Genomic DNA, 22,794 nt, shown 5'->3' with positions numbered 1-22,794 from the left:
TTACTTAAATGTCAATCAAAATCTGAAGAGAGATTGTTGAGATAGGCATAGTGAAGAATAACAAAAATGTTTCGGTAATGGCAGTGACTTTTTATTGTTTACAATGTTTAATAAACAATATACTGTATATTTGGTTCTTGAAATATAAATAACTTGATTACCTGTGCAGAGATCTCTTTGCATAATGGATTTCTGTTGCAGTGAGTAAATGAGGGTATGCTAATTATCTACCTTGGAAAAACTAAACATGGAGTAGCTTGAGTTTTCCAGTTTGCCCTGCTTAAGAACAAAGGAACAAAAGCCATAGATTTTTGAACAATAGGCAAAACATTTATTTAGCCAAGCCATCTTCATGGAACTCGAGTTTAACAAGAGGGTGTATCCCCTTTAGTTACATTTATTGTTTATATAAAGGGCTTATATAACATAGACACATGCATTTCTAGATTTCTGTTTTGGCTTATTAACTTTGTACAGATGATTCAAGTGTCTTGGGCCCACACAAGTACTGATTTAGCAACTTTAAATTATTTATCAAAGGATGAACTGCAAGTTGACCACAATTCAACAGATGAGTTTAGTGGCAAGCTGTGTTCATACTTTGATAAGTAGTCACATCAATAGGGAAAACCTTTAGTTAACCTGGCCACAGCAATTTATTTGCAGGGACAATAATAAACAGAAGTAGCATAACTTTGATGTAATCAAACAAAATATTGCCCAGAACATGATTTTGTGCTAAAATGAAAAATATGAATCAAGGCCTTAGTGTGTGTACCAAACATAAGACGGCTTTTGGCTGATCATTTACTCTGTGCAGGAAAGCTGCCATGATAGAACACCCGGCCATGTTAAGTCCTCTTCTGACTAAAAAGTATCATCTCTTCTGTGTTTTTCCAGGTTTTTAAACAAAAGGGTTACTACCGCATGCCATAAAACCCATCAATCCTTAGCTCTTTTTATTCTTTTTCTTATGTAAAAGGTTTGTATCTAGGCTTACAAGTTGGTCTTTTGATCTCCTTTCCTGTTCCCAGGCTGATAAATTTCTTGTGTGGCTTAAACCAGTGGGGAGGTATATAATTGGCCAATGTGTTCCTAAATCTATTTTCTACCAAACGAAGACAAACTGCAGCAATTAATGTTAGTTGCAAAAGATTTTGATATGCATATTTTGTATGCATATTAATTCCTGCATGTCTTGTTAAACTGAAGATAAAGCCATAAGGGGGCCCTTTAGAGATGCACATTCGAAGCCACACTGCAGATTTTCTGATTTGTTTATGCTGTGTAATTTAAGTGAAATTCTCCAAAGAATGCAGGCTCCATTCTGCATAAAAACATGCATATACCAACTTTGAATGTAAAAAGCTTTGTATATGGCTTTAAACTTTTACTGTTTTTATGAAAGAATAGTTTTAGGGCTGAGGTCAAGGGTTTTTAAACACAATATCAGCTAACATGAGTTTTGTTTGCTCTTGGTGATCCAAGAATTGACTTGAATGCACGAAGTGTCTGTCTTTAGCTACCTTTTATTAATGTAAACAGCAAGTACATTTTCATGGTTTTCTACCATCGGTTTGTATTTGACTTAAACCCCAACTGTGCATACTTTTACTTTATATTCACATAAGCACACATATTAATGAGTAGATGACTCATGGATGTCGACCTTCTCTAATCTACTGTCGAGATCAGAGACACCTCACCGCCAGGGGCGCTAAGGTTTAAAATCCACAGAATTGACTTTGTTTTGCCTGTTTGAAGTTTACTTACCTCACTGTTTCTGTTGAACAAATGCTGAAGATATAACATAGGAAGATTATTTAAAAAAAACCTTCTCTCCAGAACTGGTAAAGCCTTCTTGTTTGTTACATTTTGTCTCTTGAAAGCTGCAGAGAATATTGGCGGGAATTAAATGTTGAGTTATCTTTCTTGAATTGTTTTTCTTAATGGAAACTCAAGTAGTCTGGTTTTATTGTAAGAGCCAATCTGGTCACAACATTAATGTGGTTAAATGCTATACCTTGTGAACTCTCATTAATCAGTCCTTAGACTGGCTGTGCTGTGTGCTCCATTTCTCACTTGATAAGCGAATGTTTGCCCTTTGCTGACAAGCTTTTAATGAAGTCAGAATTTAGCAGTTACAATAGCTGTGCAACCCATTGCTTCATTGTACAGCTCTAAAGAGGGCACTTTCTTAATGTCTAATGCATGATGGCCTTGTGAGGCATCTGTACAGAGGGTCCAAACAGAATCATGATTTTTTTTTTTTTGTCCAATAAAACAATGAGCAGTGCAATTTTTTTTATTGTATTTGGTGTTTCAGACTGCCATTTATTAGTGTAATTCTGTTCAGTGCTGAGCCTGTAATGTCCTATAAGATTTTGTTTTCTGTGATGAAAGTTGTTACCGATTCCTAGCTATCATCTTAATATATATTTAATTGGCAAATAAACATTGTCAACTGGATTTCTGGACAATTTGGTAAAATCTTGTAGCCAAAAGTCACCCAAATGTTAGAGGAGCAGTGGTTGTTCGGTAATCCCATACATAAGGTGTTACCAGATATTCAGATCTGTTTTAATACCTGCAGGCACAGATGTTTATTGGCCTGAGAATGACCTGGAGCTTTGCATTTGATTGTAAAGTGGATATACTAGTTACTGTTAGAACAGCACAAATTTCTCACACTTCAATTCTAGATGTGTCTGCAAGTCTCCAGGTTTAAACGGGTGGTTCACCTTTAGTTAGTTTTTAATATCCCTACTTGAACTGTTAAGGTGGCCATACACGGGCCGACTATAGCTGCCGATTCGGCAGCTAATCGACCTGTGTATGGGGAGAGCAGATCGGCCTGCACATGCTTTAGATCTCCCTACCCCAACGCAATGAAAGTATGTTTTATTTATGCATGTTTGGGGAAGGGGGGGATGTGGGGGCTATGGCAGGGACCCCTTGGGGGCCCTGCATCCCCCAGTCTGACCCTGGATAAGTTTATTCTAAGAAATTAAAATGTATTGCCTTGCCACAAAATAGAACCAGTAGCTTTGAAACTTTTGAGACCAAATGTCTTTACTGTGGTTGGTTTCTTTCAATAAAGTATTTAGTGAATGTGTGTAGAAGCATATACTGACCTATAAGCTGGTAGTAGCAATGTTGCTGATATGCACGGCTATATTAATAGCTGTAATGCTGGTGGTACTGTTTTGTGGTTAAAAAGAGTTGCGAGTCTTTTTCGGCGATTTCGGGAAATCGCGCTGCCGCGTGTGCCATCCCGCCGGCGACTTACATGTTTGCCGGCGGGATGGCGGGTCATGGCAACTCGGGGAGATTAGTCGCCCGCGAACAGGGGTTTTGTCGCGGGCGAACTAATCCCCCCCCCCCCCCCCCCCGTGTGCCAGAGCCCTAAGGGCTTAAACATGTTATTTCATTTAACCTATGCTTCTCCTCCTCTGCTATAGCTCTAAAAGCATCTGTTTGGGACTAGGATGAGATCTGTTAATAACAGGATTGGAGTCTGCTTTGTATAGATATTCTGAAGACCCAGCTCTAATTTATTTTTCATCACATTTTTGAATGCTCCGTATACCTCCAGCTGTTCTGCCTTTGTGCTTATGGGAGCAAAGCACAGATGCTCTTCATTACTTAAGATGTGTATCATATTCCAATACAAATTCTTAGCTGATTTTTTTTCTATAATGCACTTGTCATAGCTGAAGACTTATTCATGGAATTGCAAGCATATGTTTGTGTCAAGGGTCACACTAGAGTGCTCTCCATAATGCTTAGAAGTATTTGTTCCTTTTGGTGAAATGAGCAGTTTATACTTTACTGTACTATTCACTTGCAGCTTTCAGCCAATAGTGTTTTATTTAGGATCCTGTTTTGGGGACTGTACATCCAGCTTAAAGGGACACTAAAACTTTAAAAAGACTATGGCTAGAAATGTTTGGCTAATTGTTTTGGGCTCTTGTACAAGCCCAAGTCATCCAAGCCTTGGAAGATGCCCACAAAAGCTCTCCATCTGTTGACTTGCCTGCACATGCTCAGTCTGCTCTTGGCTGATTGTTCGGTACGAAAATTTTGTGACTTTCGGATCGCCAATACAATATAATCGTGACTACTACGATTTTTTTCATAAGCATTTTCGGGATATTTGCGATCTTCAGAAATTTGTTTCTAATCCGAATTTTTCCTGTTCGGGATTCGTACTCGTGTTTTGAAAAATCTGCCCCTTATTGTTGCTTCAAGCATTTGTATTTTTTGGATGTTCTGGCTCATCCAGCGCACAGGTGCTTATTTTTTTTTCTTAACTGGTTATGCCGTAGAAAGTTGTCCAAATTCGTGGTCAAGATTATCTTTTAAGACGAGCATAAAACAATACTGGTGTTATAGGTACAACTAGTTTATCTGTAATCTAAGTAGTCTAAAGGTGGCCGCACACGTGGCGATTTTCGATCTTTTGTGCGACAATCGGTCGCATGAAAGATCGTTCCCACCCTCCACAGACGTTCAGGGCTGAAACGTCCGATATGGAGGTAGAAACAATAGGATTTCTAACTACTTCTGCCAATTCAGCCCCAAGGGTAGATTTTGCTCAGGCGCATCAAAATCTTTTTAACACGCCTGATCGGCGAGTCAACCGATATCCGCAGTCTTCTGCGATATTGGTCACCTCGCTGACTTGCCATAGACGCACCGAATATCGTACGAAACTAGGTTTCGCATCGGTGCGTGTAAGGTCAGCTATACACGTAGCAATTACGATCTTTTGTTTCCCCCACTGAAGGTAGAAACCATAGGAATTCTACCTCTACCTGCCAATTCAGCCCTAAAAGCAGATTTTGCTCAGGCGCCTTCAACGGCTCCTGATCAAACTCTTTTAAACTGGCTGATTGACAAGACAACTGATATCCACATCCTTTGCGATATTGGTCATCTCATCGAGCCACAATACACACACCGAATATTGTACGAAGCAAGGTTTCATAAGATGACAGATTCACTGCTTCTGGGTGCAGGCACAAATAGAAGAGTTTTTTCAGCGCAGGGGCAGATTGCTAGCCTGTGCTTATCCATGGCTGCACAGCATCTTGTTAATAAAAAGTATAATAATCTTTCTAAAGCAAAACACGTTATCTGTGTAGGACAACAATACATAATAATAATTAATATTTTAATTTCTTTAGAACGGTTTTATTTGAAACCCCTGGTTCCAGAAAAATAGGTAGTGTACCTGGTTATTTTGTTTAAAGTACAATTAGTCCAGTCTCAGTCCGAGCCCTTAAACTTTATCAAATACAACCCCAGGCAACCGTTTTATAAAGTAAACAAGCTTTTAGGAAGTATAATTTATGTAAGTCATGTAAGAAGGGCTCTTAGCTTCAGTGTGTGTATGGAATCGCTGCTATTTAGCCAGACTTTTTTTTCCTTTATGACAAAGTAACAGTAACACAGTAACACCAAAAAAAACGTTTCCCATACGAGTCCATTTTACTTGTAAGTGTTTTAATCAGTGTGCGCTTTAACTTGTGCTTTATACGTGGCATTTTAGAGTGGATGCAACATGTTAACTCTCAGGTTTGTTGGATATGCAATATGTATATGTTTTTGGAATATAACTTTGTGTTGCTGGTCTTTTTTGGATATATATATATCTATTCTATTTTGAAGAATTGTATACAGCAGTGAAGAGATCCACACTCACAGGACTTATAGAATTAATCTGGTGTTTATTGAGAAGACTAATAAACACCAGATTAATTCTATAAGTCCTGTGAGTGCGGATCTCTTCACTGCTGTATCCAGTTCTTCACTTGGACCTGCACCCAGGCTATTGTGACCCGATTGACGTGAGTGCCAGCTCTCTCCTATATATATATATATATTATGTATGTTAAAAAAAAAAATAGCTAGGTTATATAAATGCTTGTTTCAAACAAATGCTTCTATTGCTTGAAGTGAAGAGAATGAGGTTTCTCTGGTTTAATTGCACATATTTTTAAGCATGGCTGCAGGGGTGACAGATCAACAAACTGATTAAATAGCTCTTATGTACTTTGATCAGTTAATCTAATATTCATTGTTTGATGTCGGTCTGGTAGCTGTCAATTCTACATGCTGTATGTCGTTGCTGGTCCTTTGTTAAAACCAAATATTTCTGTACAACAGGTGGTACAGATTCTAAATGCGGATGCCATGGTGGTGAAGCTGAATTCAGGAGACTACAAAACCATTCATCTCTCCAGTATCAGACCACCAAGGCTTGAAGGAGAAGGAGCACAGGTAAGCTATTCCTAAAACCTAGGTACTGTGATAGTGACGACCTGCATAGCTGAACTGATTAGAAGACTAATAATGCATGTGAACAGTTTGGGGAATTCGATATCTGTATCCTTTATGCCTTACTAGTGAAATCAATGTACAGGGGTTTGCGGCCGTATTAAATTACTAAGTAATGAGAATAGTACCCTTCCAGAGTACCTATGTTATGCAACTTGGCCTCTGGTCATTTAAAGTAATGCTGTAGCTGCTCTAGAAGTTAAAGCTTAGATAGCCAAAACTGCCTGTGGGTGGTCAGTAGTGAGAATATTCAGCATAATGTCATTCATCCGTATATAGACCATTCGATTCAGTGCAGGTCCTCCACTAAGGCACCCACAAATCATGGGGTTAATACTCCATATATGCTGCAGTTATTAAACAGGTAGATCACCTTTAAGCTTAACAGAAGGTTACAGAATGTTCTTAGCAACTTTTCAGTTGCTTAATTTTTTTTTTTACATTTGATTGTTTATTTTTTGCCTCTTTCCAACTTTCAGTGGGGGTCACTGACCATGGCAATCAAACTATTGCTCTGTCTAGCTGTAATCATATTGTTACTTTTATTGCTTATCTTTCTATTCTGGCCCTCTCCTATTCATATTTTGATCTTTTGTTCACTGGTTAGGCGAGAGGTGGGTTGTTGACTAAGAAAAAAAAAGACCAATTTCCACTTTTCTTACTAACATAATACATAGGTAGTTTTAAAGGTGAACTACCTATTTTAACTGAGTTAATGATGTAGTTTTTACGATGTTTTGTTAGGAAAGTATATCTTTAGTTATTACAATTTAAATACTTGTTTATAGTAGATATAAACAACTTCTTGCTTTTAGACCATGTTTATTTCTAGACCAATAAATTCATAAATGTATTTTTTTAAAGGGAATTGTTAGGCCTAGCATAGTGGTCTGGTGGTTCCCATTTTTGTTCCTTTTGCATCCACCTAGCCATCCAGTAATATTGCAGCGCTAATTGCCGTTTAATAGTTCTGGACTGCAGTTTGTTTACCTCACTATAATTGTAATTGGCTATGGTCAAATACCTCTTATTTTACTTTTTCCAAGCTGAATTATTGAGTTGAGGAGATGTAAATTCTTTTTTACCCTTGCTTTCAAACCCTTGTATGCCTGCCATATGTTGTGGGTATCATACTTTGTTTAATAGTGTATTTGTAAATTTGCTCTCCCAAGTTGTGTATGTGTATATTTTTTTGTCTATTTATAATTGTATACACACATCTTTTGTTAGGTTTTGAAGACTGTACATTTTAGATGTGTTAAAAACATCCCAATGTTCAGGAGGAGAGCAATTACTGCAAGTTTATATTTATAGGGGATTGCGATCAGTTACTGAGGATGCATTTGTAAAGCCAATTATTCCCGTAAAAAGACTCTGAAGAGATTTTATGCAGCAAGTCTGTCTTCTGTGAAAGAATGATCTGCTGCTTTCAAATAACAATGTAAAACCTGCTGCCTCTGATTAAACATGCATTATAATTAAGTGTGGAGGTATTCCTAAAGGAGTGTTTATAGGGAAGTTGCTATCCTAGAGAACAAAAAAAGGTGACCTTGAATGTTTTTTTTGTCATTCAACATCCGCACCAAAAGCAAAATACTGAAAAAATCCCCTTTGTACACTAATTGTATTGCAAACTTAGATCTAGGGCAGTACTCCTGATACTGTAAATTATTATGGGGTGCTGCTGTACCTATGTATTTCAGCATTTGCCAGCGATTTTCCCATTTTATGGTCTTACAATGTGAATATGGTCTTGCAAAATAAATATAGTTTGTATCCAGTAGAGCAATCAAGTCTGTGTACTGCAGCAGTTTTTGGCTGAGGATTTTTAACATTATGGTTACTGCATGAAAATGTATTTGTCCATTTGCCAGCATAATGGTTGAGGACTTTGATTACTGTACTTTCTTGGCCCTATGTTCCTCTATTCCCAGTGAGCATCTCAACAGTATTGGGAAAACATACTAATCTTTCCAATCTCTCCTCTGGTTTTGCTCAGTAAACCAGGTTTCCAAAAATATGAGGTAGTTAATAGAAGAAATAGAGGAAGCCTAAAAAGCATAAAGATGCTATAATTAGGGTTTATTTAGTTTGTGCCACAACTTGAGAAAGGGCTGTGAGCCCCAAAAATGTAAATAGTTGTTAAATCAGCCACATCAACATTTTAGCAACAAATGTATCAACAGAAGGATGTTCAGTAGGCGCAGAAGCTGCTCAATTAAGGGCAACAACTAATGTATTGCATTTAAACAGTTTAGAAAGTTTGCAACACCCCTTTTATGAGCTACTTCTGGAAAACCTGGGAAGGGAAAAATGAAACCTTACAATTAAATCTTAGAAAATAACCAAATAAAAAAACAAAACGAAACACGAGTGTCATTTCCGGTGCAATATCTGAAGTCAGTTAAGTGTTTGGCAGGTGAACTTTCAATGGTAACAAACTGAATTACCAATTGAAAAGTTAATTGATAATTAAATACTAATGCAGCAAAATGAATTCTTATACAAGCAGCATGCGTATGAATTGTTTTCCATTGTGTAATGTAGTATTTGCTCTTCAGCACATGGTGGCAAAATAAACTGATCAAATAAACTTGGCATCTCTCTTGAAGTTGTTACCTGTAATTCACTTATGATTCAGTAGCTCATGACTCACTGAGGATCACTTTAGCTCCAGCTTATTCCTGACCAAGCTTTTTAGAGAGCCCTTATTAGCAATCTCTTTTGTCACCATTTTGTCACCATTTTCTGCTGCCCTCCACAGCCCATTGTACTGGATTTATATAGCATTTTTTTTAGAGGTTATATATAAACAAATGTTTAAATGTTCACATTGCCCGCTTCTTCCAGTCAGTTTAACATAAAGCAGTTTAACAGGATTAAAATATCGGGTTTTTCTCTGACAGTGTGAAATATCAGACTTTTATCAGCCTTTCTGCCAGTTTTACGTTTTCTAATGGGACAGTTTGGCAAATGGATCAGACTTGTACAATTTTTTCACACTTACCTGCAAAGGAAAATACAACCATTAATATCTTAAGCATAGTGTCAAACTTGTGATACATTGTTCCAGTGATGCAGACTTCAGACACTGCTGCTTTTGTAGATCTTCATGAAAGTGGTTACTGTTTTCACTGGCAAAAAATAGTTTCATAGTGCTGAGAAAACACATTTTCCTAGTGTCATTTGTCTGACACAGGGCAATACCTGCAAATAATGATTCCATGCTATGCTGGTCATTTATTTGATGAAGTCTTCAAGAAAACTTTCTTAAATGCATCTTAGGTGAAAGGTGACCTGCGCTCTGATAAACTTGAGTCACACTTTACTGCTGAGCAGCAAGTTAAATATCACCCCCTTTTCCAGCAGCCAAGGAGCAGGACAATGGGAAGTTAACAAGATAGCAGCTCCCAGTAGATATCAGAATAGCACTCAATAGTAAGAAATCCAAGTCCAGCTTGGAACTCCTACAGTTACTTGGGAGTAGAAGAAAAAATAGGTTACCTAAAAGAAGTTCTAATGTGTAGCGCTGGCTCCTTCTGAAAGCTCAGAGTCGGGCACAATGCCCTGAGATGGCTGCCTACACACCTATATTACAGCTAAAAAATTACATTTGTTCAAAATTAAAATTTTAAATGGTAGAGTGAATTATTTGCTATGTAAACAGTGTAATTTAGAAATTAAAAGTACACTATAATAATCATGACACAATACCTTTTAATTAGTGTGGATAACCTCTTGTCTTTAGCCCTCTATCTTAGGCATGGTGTCTTACTCATTTCCTATTTTGCACTTAAGCTAAATGCATCTAGATAAAAAACCTTGTAACTGTGGAAGAAGACATTGCCAGCTCACATAATTATGTACCAATGTTACATAGATAGCTTTTCTAAGAAAAAAAATGCCCAGCTGCTATTGACTGAGGATGCTTAGAAAACTGTTACTATGGTTTACAATACAAACAGAGCAAATGGCATCCTGAATATTCAAACTATACAAAAGTATGAAGTACATCTTCATTGTAGGGTGTCATAAATACACATTCTTGCTTAAGTAATTATACACCAAAGACAAGGACTTTATTAGTCAATAAATGTTCTGTTTTCATGTTCATTGTACAGACATAATTGCATGTGTACCGTCTGTCTGTTTGGGCTTATTTGTTTCTTATATAGTACCATGTAGAAATTAATGTATGATGGTCCTTTGTTGGTAAGACGTTTTACTAGATGCTTCATACTATAGGATGGTCATGAAAACCCTATATAGTCACGTTATTTTATTCCTATATTTATAAACACAAACATAAATATTTTCTAAATCTGGCCATTACAATTCCTGGACTACCAATAATTTCTATGACTGAATCTAATATCACTAATATCACTCTAATAGATTGTGAGTTCCTTACAAAGGGGTTCCAGATGCAAGAAAGAGCAAGTCTGTTTTAGAGTGCACATGGTGTACAGACTGCTGCTCTCTACAAAATGCAGGCAGGTGGCAAAGATCAGATCCACTCCTATACACTGGCACCCCTGTAGGCCGCTTTACAGAGCAGAGATTGTGCCCAAAAACATGAAAGCATGGTTTTTAGAATTGATCTTTGCTCTTTGTAGCAGCACTCAGGCCAATGCTGTGCCTGTCAGTGGAGATACACACCACACAGGAGCAGGTAGGGAGAAGCAGACTGTACACCATGTGTCTGTGCCCTTGGAGAGATGGCAGTGTGTGGTTGGTATGATAAGGCCAGTGACTCTGATCTGAGAAGTAAAAGGCTTTGAAATTTAAGGTATGTTTTGAATAATTAACGGCTAACTCCGGTAAAGATTTCAATAGTAGAGAAATTGGATTCTATTAGGTAAAAACAGGACGATTAAAGCAGGCTCCATGCCGAGTTCAATGGGTTTAAGGAACTTTTCGCTAACTATACACACAGGCACTCCTTGGAAGCCTCTCTCGCTCTCTGGAGGAAAATACTAGTACTAGTTTATAAAATTATCAGCCTGGGTAAATACGTTTTTTAACCTCAAATTGACAGCTTCTTGTGACTGACTTTCTGAATGTGCAAGTTGAAAACAAGACTTTGTATGGACAAGTGGATTATAGTTGGGAGGAGATTAACATTCCATTAGTTAGAGAAAAAGAATAGGTAATTTTGGGAATGACACGTGCCTGTTTGGATTAAAAGGGGAAATTCCATAAGCCAGGAAAAGATTTTAATTTGTGTTATTGAATTATATGAAGTTAAGGGTTTTTTTTTTTTGGAACATTTGCATTCTGAAGATTTACATGGCTACCTCAGCAATAAATGGGTTACAGGATTAAATACGTATTTACATAATCGTCCATTAAATGATCCACTAAAGAACCAATTATTTTTCTACATGATGATGGGCAAGCATTTAAAGTATTAAAAAAAAAAAAGTTAAAAGAACATTTCACTGCAGTGGGACTTGAATCATCAAAAAGACATGCTGGATTTTCAAAGAAATAAGCTGTGTTCCTTATTTGCATATATATAGCGCTTGTCTCCTGATGCAACGCATACATATGTAGCACTGAGCCTCTAATGCCAACATGCTTGAAGCATCCTCTAGACTAGAAAACTCCAGCTTCCTAAACTAATACATGGCTGCAACCACCATATCAGGGCATGGATTTTGGAGAAGGGATCATTTCCAAATTGTCCAACTGAACTATACCTATCTCCACTGGTTTTATTCTAGTGACAGGCAACATAAATCATGTAAATATTTTAGTTTTGCAGTGATTGCTACCATTTTGTTGTCTTGAGACCAGTTTAGGATTGTATTTGGTACATTCAGTTGTTACTGAAGCTTGTAAATTAAAGGTATGTCTCCCAGAACTAAGTTTTGTTTAAATGTCACATTTTATGGACCGATTTTTATTGCTTTAAATTTACAGCTGGATTTTGAGCAGATAGCAACATCCTGCTGAGTGCGGGATATATTGTATTGGTTGCACAACGGGTGATCGAGACTACTGAGCTATGATAACTTTCTGCGTTTTGAAAAACTGTCAAACCTAGCTCCTGTGTAAAGTACATTAAAGTTTGTTTAAACTTAAACTATATAACATGATAGAAAACTGTACCATTCAATTTTGTCTTTTAAAAACCCGCCTAGCAGGTCACAAGGCCCTCCAAAGCCTTAAAGGACATATAAAGCCTACATTTGCCTACCATGTGTATCATTTGGGCATGTCTCCCCCACCCAAATGGCATCATTTGTACTGAATATATCTCCTGTGTTTGCCAGCACCATCACATTTTCCTAAAGCAAATAGCAGCTTTCACCTGGTGGCCATTTTACCTCTGATACATAATCAGTTACATTTAAATCTGCAAACCATACACACCCAGTCCCTTATTCAGCATACATTTCATTAAGAATACAGGCTCATAGGCAATACTGTCTTTGATAAAAGTTCTGCTTTGTTTGAGCTGAGCTCAGGAGAGGAGGTTAGGAGAAAAAAATTGAAGCAGACAGCTAGAGCTAAGTTTCTATGGGAAACAGCAATGCCATCTCTTCACTGGCTGCTGGAATGGAGGGCATGTTTAGTAATCTGAGCTTAGAACAACTGAGCATGCCCACAAGTCAGAAATCACTTTTAGAGAGAGTTTAGAGATTAATACATAAATACTAACCCACGTTCTATTCATTCCTATGGGATTTTAAGAATCGTATATCAATTGGTGAATTCTAACTTCCACCCATTGATAAATATATTTCTAAAAATCCCATAGGAATTAATAGAACGTGGGTTAGTTGTTATGTATTGAGTTTTAAACTCACATTTTGATATATCTGCCCCTAAGTGATAAAGGGAATGCTGCAGCCTTACTATTAACCTCTGGACAGCCAGAGTTGGCAGGTATTGAAAGGTTTTAAAGAGGCTATTCACTGATTACATTTTTGTGTGTGGGGTTTACATGGCCTTTAATGTTTGTGCTGTTCTCTGGTCACTTATTTGTTTTTTTATGATTTTCAGATTTATTGTAGAGATGTCGCCAAAACTCATTGCAGCCATTGCATGTACACAAGTTTACCAATGAACATGCGCAATGCTGTCATGGGGAATTAGGGTAGGAGCGCATACTTGTTTCTCCCACTCCTAGGTAATTGGAGGAGTCCCAACCCGCACTTGGATTTCTTATTATTGAGTGCTATTCTGATATCTATCTCACTACCTTCCCATTGTTCTGCTGATCTGCTGCTGTAAAAGTTTATCCAAGCACAGGTCACATGGCTTTGGTAACCTTGGAAATGAATATGGCTAGCCCATGTAAAAATTTCAAAATTAGGTATAAAAAAAGGGGATTACAATGCAGGACTCGGCTGGAGAAGCTCTATTAACTAATGCATTTTGAAAGTATTTCTTTAAAGGGGTTGTTATATTGCTTTTTGTTTAGCAGCTCTCCAGTTTGGATTTATGCAGCTATCTGGTTGCTAGGGTCTTGTTTACTTTAGCAACCAGGCAGCGGTGTGAATGAGAGGCTGGAGTATGAAACAAAGATAATGAATTAAAATTAACAATAAAATATTAGCCTCATAGAGCAGTAGTTTTTTTTGGCTAATTGTAGACAAAGGCAAATAATATAAAAAAAAATAACACAAATGAAGATCAGTTGCATAGTTGCTAGGAATAGCACATTCTCTAACATACTAAGTTATCTTAAATTGAACCACCCCTTTAAGGAAAATAAATAGATGAAAATATTAGGTATTGTCTATAAACATGAATTCACACTTGCAGAAAAAGTGGTGTTTATATAAACATTACCCAATTTCAAAAATTCTGTGCAATATACCAGCCACAGTTGACTTTTTGGAATAACCAAATTGCGGCATTTTATAGGTATATTCAAATATTAAATGCCTTTACCCACATGTTTAGTCTAAAACTTAGTGTTAATGCAAGCTCTATATGTACTCAGTTACAGATATGGGATTTATTATCTAGTGCATTAAAAACACTATTATAGATATGGGATTTGCTCCACCCTAGCCAAATATATAAATCTTGAAGACTTCCTAAAGATATGGGAGTGTTGACAGTTCTGATGTACTGCAACTTTAACCATTGTATAAAGGCTGTTGATGGGATATTTAAGTACAAGATAAAGTAGACTAAGGGCCGTGGCAGATGGGGAGATTAGTCGCCCGCGGCACTAATCTCCCTGATATGCCATCCCACTGGCTTGAGTGTAAATCGCTGGTGGGATGGCATGTGCAGCGCCACAGTTTCCCAAAATCGCAGAAGTTGCCTTGAGAGGAAATTCTGTACTTCAGAATATATTTTCTGGTCTTAATTTTGCTATGTAAACTAACCCCCCCCCACCCCCGTCCCCAAGAGGTTATCACCAAAACAATGCAAGCTTGCAGATACCGGACACCTGTTTTGCTAAAAGTGGTAGATATCAGAATAGCACTTTAGTAAATAATCCAAGTCTGACTTGGGACTCCTCCAGTTACATGGGAGCAGGAGAAACAATAGGTTATCTGAAAGCAGTTCTAATGTGTGAAATCTGACTCATGCACAATGTACTGAGATGGCTGCCTACACACTATTACAGATAAAAAAATACGTTTGTTGGTTCAAGAATAACATTTTAAATGGTAGAGTGAATTATTTGCTATGTAAACAGTGTAATTTAGAAATGAGTGCACCATAAAAATCATGACAGAATCCCTTTAAGCATTTCAGGGTGTTTGTATTTATAGTATCAAGTCAATTAATTGGACAGCGTCAGTCTGTGTGGTACAATGCATACTTGCTTCCCTGCTGTCTTTGGGATTTGAACATCTGTAAAAGTGCTAGAACAGCAGTTTACTGTCACGGCCTTATGGTTGCTTGCAAATTTCTATAATGGTTCTACTGAGGGTGGGAAGTTCTGCAAAAGTACTGAGGCATGGGAGGAAATGTGTTGAGACTAAAATGAATTAATTGTATGCATATAAACACATGATAGCCAATAGAATCCATTATATATGAGAAATGGTGGATAATACTGCAGTCTAAACCATTGTGTGAATTTACTGGTGATTTTTGTTCCTTTTACACTCTGAAACATAAAAAAAGGAACTGTAATGTATCACTTGGATAATTGTCAACCTATGGCATCAGTACCTATGGTACTTTGGTTAATCTGTGGTTCATTCATTAATGTACATGTCTGCTCAAGTGCCAAGAATGCTGCTCGGGGAATGCCAACTAAGACTGCCAAGATTTCTATCAAATACCTCAGTGCTCGCACACTCACCTTCCTGAATCCATATTGGGACCTTATACTGCACCCCTAGCTGCTCCAATAGTACTGTTGATTGGCTTCCTTTGCTTGCAGGGAAAATGCTAAATGGTAGTTACCTATGTAGTTAAAGAAGTATTTGTGTGCAGCAACCCTGTACAGTTTTTCCTATTTACTGATTTAGCATGGCTTTGTGTACTGTACGCATGATGCAGCTTTATTTGACTTCTGAGCCAGCAGTGTTAGGCACTGTGATATTTTGCAGCCTTTAAAGGAATACTGTTTCAAAACACATAAGTTAATAGAGCTACTCCAGCAGAATCCTGCATTGTAATCAGTTTTTCAAAAATACAATTTTTTTAATTACATTTTGATTTATTTGTTATGTAAACAGTGAAATTTAGAAATGAAAAGTACACCATAAAAATCATGACAGAATACGTTTAAGTTGTCCTGTAAGGTTCTCAATAGAAAGCAGTGGTGTAAATAGTTTGTGGGGCCCCACTGCAGAGGAACTTTTAGGGGCCACCCCCACATTTTCTTCTGTCCTTTTTTCTTCCCTCTAAAGCTCTCCTTTCCTTTTTCCGTCTTTCCCTTGTCTTGTGAAGTCTGCTTTTTTTCTCTCCTTCCTGTGTTGCCACTTATTTTGTTCTTTGCCCTTTATAACCTTCTCTATAACCTTATCTTTTTAACTTTCTTCCTTAATCTTATTTGCCAGATCTCTCCCTTAAACACCTTTTCTTATTAATTGCTCGTCCATCATATTTCCATCTTACATTCATTCTTCACCATTTCTTTTGCACCCTTCTGTCCCTTTCTCAAACCTTTTGCATACCCCTTTTCTCCCTACTTTAGGTTGTCTAATATTTTCTATATCTTACTCTCGCTAAAGCTTCTCTTTTTTTCACATTTTATTGCCCCACTTTACTCAACCTTTTCCCCTCCATATTTCTTTTTACGTTCTCTTTTTTATCACTTTGGTCTTCCCTCTGCCTAATTATTCTGCTGTCTACCCTTCTCACCATTTCTGACCTTTGCTTTCACAGTTTAAGTGCACTGTTGATTTCCCATCATCCCCTTGTCACCCCCTTCTTTTTTTGCTATGCTTTTTTTTAAAATTTTTTTAAAAATGTCTCCTGAAAACTGGCAGTACTTAAGCGCTCTTTTCCTGCAGTCAGTAACTAGTGCTAATTTAAGATTAAAAAGAAATGCAACTATTTTTGCTGTTGCAATAATTTTTTAGTTGTGCCCTGCACCTATAAGTTATGACTGGGTGCTGTATGCAGTGTGCATCTGTACTTTTGTTTTTTGTAAACGATTGAGTTTTCTTTTTTATATGTAATTTGCATTCCACCAAGACCATTATTGAGAATATTCCACATACTATGGCCAGTGGCACACTAGGCTGTTTCTCCTACTGTGCTACAACGCAGGCTGAGGAAAAAAAAGGCAGTTTAAAGTGTATCTGCTGCCATCCCAGTGTGTTAGCCTGTGTGCACACGAAGCGGATATTGGCATGAAACATGAAAATTGTGCAGTTATGTGCCAAAATCTACTTTGTGCCTACAGACTGACTCATGCTTGTCAGTGCACTTGCAGCAAGGAGCTTGGATCAGGAGAAACAGCCACTGGTATAAGTCACTGGTGTGGAAAAGAATAGGCCTAAAAGCAAGTTGTGGTGTTGGCATAAGATTGTTCAATAAAGAGAGATCCACTTTGATTTTTAACAAACTTCGGTACATAAATGATGCAAACAGCCAAGTTATAGGGGATAGTTCGACAAAGCTGTATATGTTGTCTGTAAATGGCTAGCCATTAAGTAAAGGCACCACCTTGGCCTTGCCCACTGGCAGCATTATTGCATAATATCCAAGGCCATTGTGATACTTAAATCTATAGTTAGTATTGATGTTGGAATGTATGGTTTGTTTGTGAGTGTATAGATAGGTCAGTATAGGTTTGTGTGTGCTGAGTTCACTTGGAAGGTTTGAACTTGATGGTCCTTTTTCACTATATAACACTTCTGAACATGTAAATACTTAATCCTGGTAATTTAAGTGTACAATGTCTTTATACGGAACTTTTTATTCCATGTTAATTGGCATTTGTCTCTTACCTTTGTGCTATTTGAATCATGTTTTGCTGGGAAAAAATAGTCTTGGTCTAGTGGGTAGCGTGCCCCACAGGGAGAAAGAAATGGGATTTGATCTGACCACAGATTGTCCTTGGGTAAATGAAGATAAATAGAAGTAAAGTGATTAGCCCAAGTGTAATTGAGAAATTGTTTCCTATGTCCTTTAGAATGTGGTCGGGCGGTGTCTTATTTCGATGATCAGTAGAGCAATGTCTATTTAATCCACAAGCTGCATTCACTTAGGTTATAAAGTGTTCTGGTATTATTGATTTAGCTGACTGCAAACAAAAACCTTCTGCTGTGCCCTTATCTACCTGTTGAGTCCTTTTTTACTTTGGCTCATGTGCTTCTCTGATAATCTGATTTTGTGTAAGGCACTTCAAATGTGCTTGGAAGCATCAGATAATCATAATCCTTTTTCCCCCTGGAGCTAGAATATCCAGCAGATAATGTATTAATATACACTCCTTGTATTCTCAATTTTGTTAATATTAACAGTTTATTCTTTAGGTTGCCACATTTATATAAACTCTAATTTTATTATTCATATCATGTAAACATGTTTAAACAGTATAGCTTAAAAAAATTACAACTTGTGCTACAATTGCCAGGAGATTGAAAGGGATTTAAACCCAAACAATGAATTGCAAACTGTCACTTCTGCAATTTACATATCTTCACCAATATGTCAGAAACTGCTAAAAATAGTAAAATCTTTAAATGTCACTCAGCATGCCTAGGGTTAATGGATTCAGGAAGTGCATACAGTTAGGAATGGGGGTAGTGTGACCTTCAAACACACCTTTGGAATAAATTATATTAGCAGTCTAAAACTGCAGCTATATTAAAAAAAAAAAAAAAAAGGTTGCTGGTTCTTAGATGACCACTCTGTAAGTTTTCATTTGTGTGATTAGTTCCCTTTTGAGGCACACAGCCTTTTTGACTTTTTGCTGCTACTTAATCTTTTTTTTTTTTTTTTTCTTCTTACACTAGGTTATAATGTTTTTATGGTTTATCAATATCCAGCCTACTCTTATAAGCTAAAAGGGCACGTTCTCCTTCACGCTATCATCAGTAACTGAGTTGTGATAATAAATTTCCTTGTAATGTAATGTTTCCCTTATCCGGAAACCCGTTATCCAGAAATACACACTGCATTGCTGGTAATAGCAGTCAGGGAACTGAGCTCTTTCAGGGGACATGCGCCACATGTTAATTTTAGGTAACAGTTGCCAGTCGGTAGGTATCAAAAAGGTTGATTGGTTGCATTGCTTGACAAGTATGTGTTCTGAATTACGGAAAAGCCATCTCCCATAGACTTTATTATAAACAAATAACTCTAATTTTTAAAAATGATTTCCTTTTTCACTGTAGCAATAAAACAGTACCCTGTACTTAATCCCAACTAAGTGATAATTAATCCTTATTGGAGGCAAAACAATCCAATTGGGTTTAATTAATTTTTACATGCTTTTTAGCAGACTTAGGTTATGGAGATCCAAATTACGGAAAACCCCAGGTCCCAAGCAATCTGGATAACAGGTCCCATACCTGTATAATCTTTCAGAAATGTAAGCAGTAAAGTTTTTTTTTCAATATCTTAGAAGTAAGCTCTTTTGCCCACACTTAACTGAAGCATATTTCAACTGCCCCATTTCCCTACTGGTAGGGGGTAGTTCTGCTTTCATGCTGTCAGGACCTTTTCCTATTCATCTGCATAGCTTTCTTCTGATTGGATGTGGGGCTGCAATGTGTATACCTATTTCACATTGTTGACCCACTGAAATTTGAAAGGCTCCACCCATATCGGTACTGTAGGTGTAGTGCCAATTATTCATGGTTAGGAAAAGTGGTAATTCCATACTTAGTGTTATTGAGAGGGTGACAGCATTTTAATGTGAGCTTTAGTGGCATGACTGACCCTATGCGGCTGTACTTCCTACTTCAATACAGTTCTTGAACGCGCTTTGGTCTCGGCATGATATCTGCTTAGTTGATACAGTTGGTTTGCGGAGACAGAACAACCCGATGGCCTGTGCAGGGTGAGGGTGCGCTTAAGGGCTCTGGCACACGGGGGAGATTAGTCGCCCGCGATTAACTCCCTGTTCGCGGGCGACTAATCTCCCCGAGTTGCCTACCTCTGCCATCCCACCGGCGAACATGTAAGTCGCCGGCGGGATGGCAGAGCCCTAAATAGGTTAGATGATATCTAAGACAGGGCAGGTAGCTACAGCACACTCAGATGTGTGCAACCTTTCTGTATTTGGCAGCTACACATTTATGTTGGGCCTTGATTCTTGGACAAAAATAGACCATTTCATATGAAAGTACAAAATAACCTATGCGTATATGCCGTAATATAACATGTGTGCAGACCTTCAACATTGACACATGTACAACTAAGTGATGCACCCTTTTTTCCATTTTTAAAAAAAAAATATTCTGTGGTTCCATGTGTGGACACATGAGTAACCCTTTCTGTGTTCCTAAACATTTTCAGGGCAACTGAATTGTCAACAGACTTAATTGGTCTCCCACAGCTTCTGAAACATGGATTATGCCTTGACCATTCATTTTAAAGGCCTGTTACCCAAACAAAAGATGCATAATAAAAATACTTTGCAAGTCCATTTATATTTTCTATAAAGTTATGAAATATTAAAATCTGAGCTGTGGATCAAATTTTTCCTTCTTGAAAAGGGGAGCCTATTTAGGGTAAAGGTTTTAGACTGTCTTCCATAGTTAGTGTTTATATTTTTATTTGATAGCGCTTTAAGACTTGACTTTACTCTGATATTACTTGCAAGATACCGTGGCCTGTATCAAATATTTATCTGTTTAGCTATGAGACTGCAGTTGGAGGCTGGATGATATTAAATAGCATGTTACTGACATAATCTGTTTTCATCCAGGCATTTATTGCTGCAAATGTTTGTACATAGGTCATAACAAAATTTATTTTCTGCTGAACTTGTATTAAGGTGTGAGTTATAGAAGAATATGCAGTTGTATTGATCAGGGCCCCCATCAGGGGGGCACAGGGGGGACATTTGTCCCGGGCCCGGACGATGGTTGCTTTTTTTTTTTTTTAGCTCGGGCCCCCTTTAAAGAACTCTGGGCCCTGTCATTGGTTCATTGGTGGCCAGCGGGAAATTTGATTGGTTGTGTCCGTACGCACGGGGCGCAAACTTAAAAATAAAATGTTAAGATGCAGCGGACGCAGAAGAAGGAAGTTGCCGGTGGGGGAGCTGGAGGATGCCGGAGGAAGCCACAGGTGGGCGGGAGTAAGTAGCTGGGGTGGAGGGCGGGGAGCAGGAGGAAGTCACTAGGGGTGAAGCTGGAGGATACTGGGGGAAGCCAGAGGCGGACGCTGGGGGGGGGGGGGGGTGCTGTGCCAGAGGGTTTGGGGGGGGGGGTGGTGGGAGCTGGAGGATGCTGGGGAGCGGGAGTAAGTAGCTGGGGTGGAGGGCGGGAAGCCAGAGGAAGTCACTAGGGGTGAACTGGAGGATACTGGGGGAAGCCACAGGCGGATTCTGGGGGGGGGGGGGGGGGGGCTGTGCTGTGCCAGAGGGTGCTTGGGGGGGGGGGGCGGCGGTGGGAGCTGCAGGATGCTGGAAAGGACTCTGGGGAGAAGCTGGAGGACCGGGGAGGGGGATAACTGGAGGATGCTGGGGGGCCCTGGCTACCAATGTTTTAGGGGGGCCCTGGCTACCAATGTCTGTGTGTCCTTTCTACTGATGGGAGGGGCCATTGGGGGGCAGGGCGTGGGAGGAGGGGGGCCCAGAAAATTGTCCTGGCAGATTATTTTAGGTAATAATTTAACATTCCCTGTTATGCTCAGGCCATACAGCATTATGCCCCAACCACATGTTTGATGCCTCAGTTATTCATTTATTATGCATTCTCTGCCGTGAATAAAAACAAGCAAGACAAGACTCGTTTAAAGGAAGATAAAACCCTAATGATTTAGGCCCCCATAAGAGACCCCTGGGGACCCCCAGTACTGCTTACTGTGCTTGCTAATGAAAAGTAGAATAGGGCACCAGTTGATGACCTCTTCTCCACCATCACTGACTAGGGGTATGCGCAGTTGTTGAAAAGTCAAAAATTGCTTCAACTGCTTGCACTCCTTGACTGAAACATTTGGAAAGAGGATATAAAGGGGCATATTTATTCAAGTGTTTAAGACATCACTGGTGATGTTGCCCATAGCAATCAAGCAGTTAGAATTGAAAGGGTCACCTACAAGTCGGAAAACGAAAGCAAAGATCTAAATGGTTATTATGGGCTGCATTACTGATATTGGCTTACATACTCTAATAAATTTGCCCCCAGATGTTACAGAGAGGTAATTGCCAAACCTGTTGCTTTTCTGTTATGACCAGGTAGGCACACACAGGAATGAGTTTGTCATTATTACAAAATGTTCCTCAAACTTTTTGCTGCTTTGAACAATAATTTTTTTGGTTCAGACAGAATTTAACTTTTTCTGGTTTTCTCTTCCACCATTAGTCAATTATGAAGTGCAATTGCCAAACAGCATGGTTCCTAGGAAAAGAAAAAAGTGACAGGTTTAGGGATTATCCTTATAAACCATTTTCATCTCCTGCCGTAAAAAAATTGAAATATGTTTGCAAAACAAAACTGAGCTTACTTTACATGCACGTATATTGCTACTAAAGTTCTCAAGGTTCACTTTGATTTATAAACAGCCATTGAGAACAAGGTGCTGTTACTAACATGGACCTTTCTTTACCTTTATATAAATTAGATATTCAGCGCAGCAATAGTATACTGTGCATTACCAGTGAAATGTTTTTTTATCTGTTATAAACTGCCTTAGCAGTTTAAAAGGTGTTTAGTTCTGGCAATGCTAGAGGGGCTGTCACTATTTATTAGGCCTGTGGGGGGCTGTTTGGTCCTCTGAGCACCTATTTTGAATCTTCACCCAGACCTGCCTGCTGCAAATTGTTTATATACGTGCTATATATTATAATGTGTGTTAATAGAGGCTACAATTCAGGACCTATAAAGAAGGGAAGGTAAAAAT

At 38.3% G+C, this 22,794-nt stretch overlaps 1 protein-coding gene across 1 annotated transcript in view; it reads left to right on the top strand.

The window, feature by feature from the left end:
- Nucleotides 1-22,794, top strand: part of snd1 (staphylococcal nuclease and tudor domain containing protein 1) — a 387,013-nt gene that overhangs the window by 43,920 nt on the left and 320,299 nt on the right. Inside the window, exon 10 of the mRNA NM_203852.1 lies at nt 6,172-6,285. Within this exon, the coding sequence (NP_989183.2) occupies nt 6,172-6,285 (114 nt within the window). The remainder of the gene's footprint in view (nt 1-6,171; nt 6,286-22,794) is intronic.

This window comes from Xenopus tropicalis, chromosome 3 (genome assembly GCF_000004195.4).
Source record: "Xenopus tropicalis strain Nigerian chromosome 3, UCB_Xtro_10.0, whole genome shotgun sequence".
Classification (NCBI taxonomy): domain Eukaryota; kingdom Metazoa; phylum Chordata; class Amphibia; order Anura; family Pipidae; genus Xenopus; species Xenopus tropicalis.
This window is presented reverse-complemented; position numbering and strand designations above follow the sequence as displayed.